This window comes from Calidris pugnax, unplaced genomic scaffold (assembly GCF_001431845.1).
Source record: "Calidris pugnax isolate Ruff unplaced genomic scaffold, ASM143184v1 scaffold107, whole genome shotgun sequence".
In the NCBI taxonomy this organism is placed as follows: domain Eukaryota; kingdom Metazoa; phylum Chordata; class Aves; order Charadriiformes; family Scolopacidae; genus Calidris; species Calidris pugnax.
In genome coordinates, this window is record NW_015090901.1 from 2,583,425 (window position 1) to 2,584,962 (window position 1,538).

At 62.7% G+C, this 1,538-nt stretch overlaps 1 protein-coding gene across 1 annotated transcript in view; it reads right to left on the minus strand.

Moving 5' to 3' along the window:
• Positions 1 to 6: 6 nt before the first annotated feature.
• Positions 7 to 1,538, minus strand: part of OSBP (oxysterol binding protein) — a 17,233-nt gene continuing 15,701 nt past the window's right edge. The window contains exon 14 of the mRNA XM_014948884.1: positions 7 to 388. Coding sequence (XP_014804370.1) covers positions 246 to 388 — 143 coding nt within the window. The 3' untranslated portion in view covers positions 7 to 245. The remainder of the gene's footprint in view (positions 389 to 1,538) is intronic.

The following is a 1,538-nucleotide window of genomic DNA, read 5'->3' on the forward strand; positions in this document are numbered from 1 at the left end:
GAACGTCGATGTCCGTGCCCGATTCTCACCCCCCTCTGGCGTCAAGGTCAGTTTGGATGGAACTAAGGCAACCCCCAGCCCACGGGGGGGGCGGTTAAGACAGACAGACGGATGTGGAGGGGGAAAGGGGGGGGCTCCCCTTTGGTTGGGGCCTTTGTGTGTGTTGTCTCCCCCCCCCATCTCCCCCCTCCCAAAAAAAAAACCCAAACAAATCCAAAACAAACCCAAAACAACCACCCGTGGGCTCAGAAAATATCCGGGCACAAGGTCCAGTCCTGCTTCTCTTTGCTCTCCCAGTACCCGCCCCTGTAGACGTGCGCCAGCTCCTGGGTGACGGGGTCCTTCTTGCGCTCGAACCACAGCGGCTTGTAGGGGTCGTAGGGGGTGCCTGGGGGGGGCACAGGGAGGCGAGGATGAGGAGGGTGAGGATAAAGAGGTCACTCGTCCCATGTCCCCTCCATCCCCAGGGGCCCGGATTGTTCCTTCTATTCCTGGGGTCACAGAGTGTCCCCAATCCTGTCCCCAATGACCCATTGTCCTCTCCATCCCTCCAGATTGTCTCCTCCACCCCCAGGGTCCCAGAGTGTCCCCTCCATTCCTGGAGTCCCAGAGTGTCCCCAACTCTGTCCCAAATGCCCCACTGTCCCCTCCATCCCCTGGGTCCCAGAGTGTCCCCAAGCCTGTCCCCAATGCCCCATTGTCCCCTCCATTCCTGGGGTCTCAGAGTGTCCCCAACTCAGTCCCCAATGCCCCACTGTCCCCTCCATCCCTCCAGAGTGTCCCCTCCGTTCCTGGGGTCCCAGAGTGTCCCCAACCTGGTCCCCAGCGCCTCTATGTCCCCTCCATCCCCTGGGTCCCAGAGTGTCCCCAACCCTGTCCCCAATGCCCCACTGTCCCCTCCATTCCTCCAGATTGTCTCCTCCATCCCCTGGGTCCCAGAGTGTCCCCAACCCTGTCCCCAATGCCCCACTGTCCCCTCCATCCCTCCAGAGTGTCCCCTCCGTTCCTGGGGTCCCAGAGTGTCCCCAACTCAGTCCCCAATGCCCCACTGTCTCCTCCATTCCTGGGGTCCCAGAGCGTCCCCAACTCTGTCCCCAATGCCCCATTATCCCCTCCATCCCTTCAGATTGTCCCCTCCATCCCTGGGGTCCCAGAGTGTCCCCAACCCTGTCCCCAATGCCCCACTGTCCCCTCCATTCCTGGGGTCATAGAGTGTCCCCAACGCCCCATTGTCCCCTCTATCCCCAGGGTCCCAGAGTGTCCCCAGCCCTGTCCCAAAAGCCCCATTGTCCCCTCCATCCCCAGGGTCCCAGAACATCCCCAACCCCATCTTCACTCCTCCTCCATGTCCCCTCCATCCCCAGGGTCCTGGCCTGTCCCCCCCCAGCCCCACACCATTCCCTCCATCCCCCAGCTCCCAGAGCATCCCCCAACCTTGTCCCCACGTCCCCTCCACCCCCAGTGTCCCCACCGTGTCCCCCTGCCCTTCCCGGCTGTCCCCACCTTGCCGAAGACGGTGTTGAGGAAGGGGGGGGAGG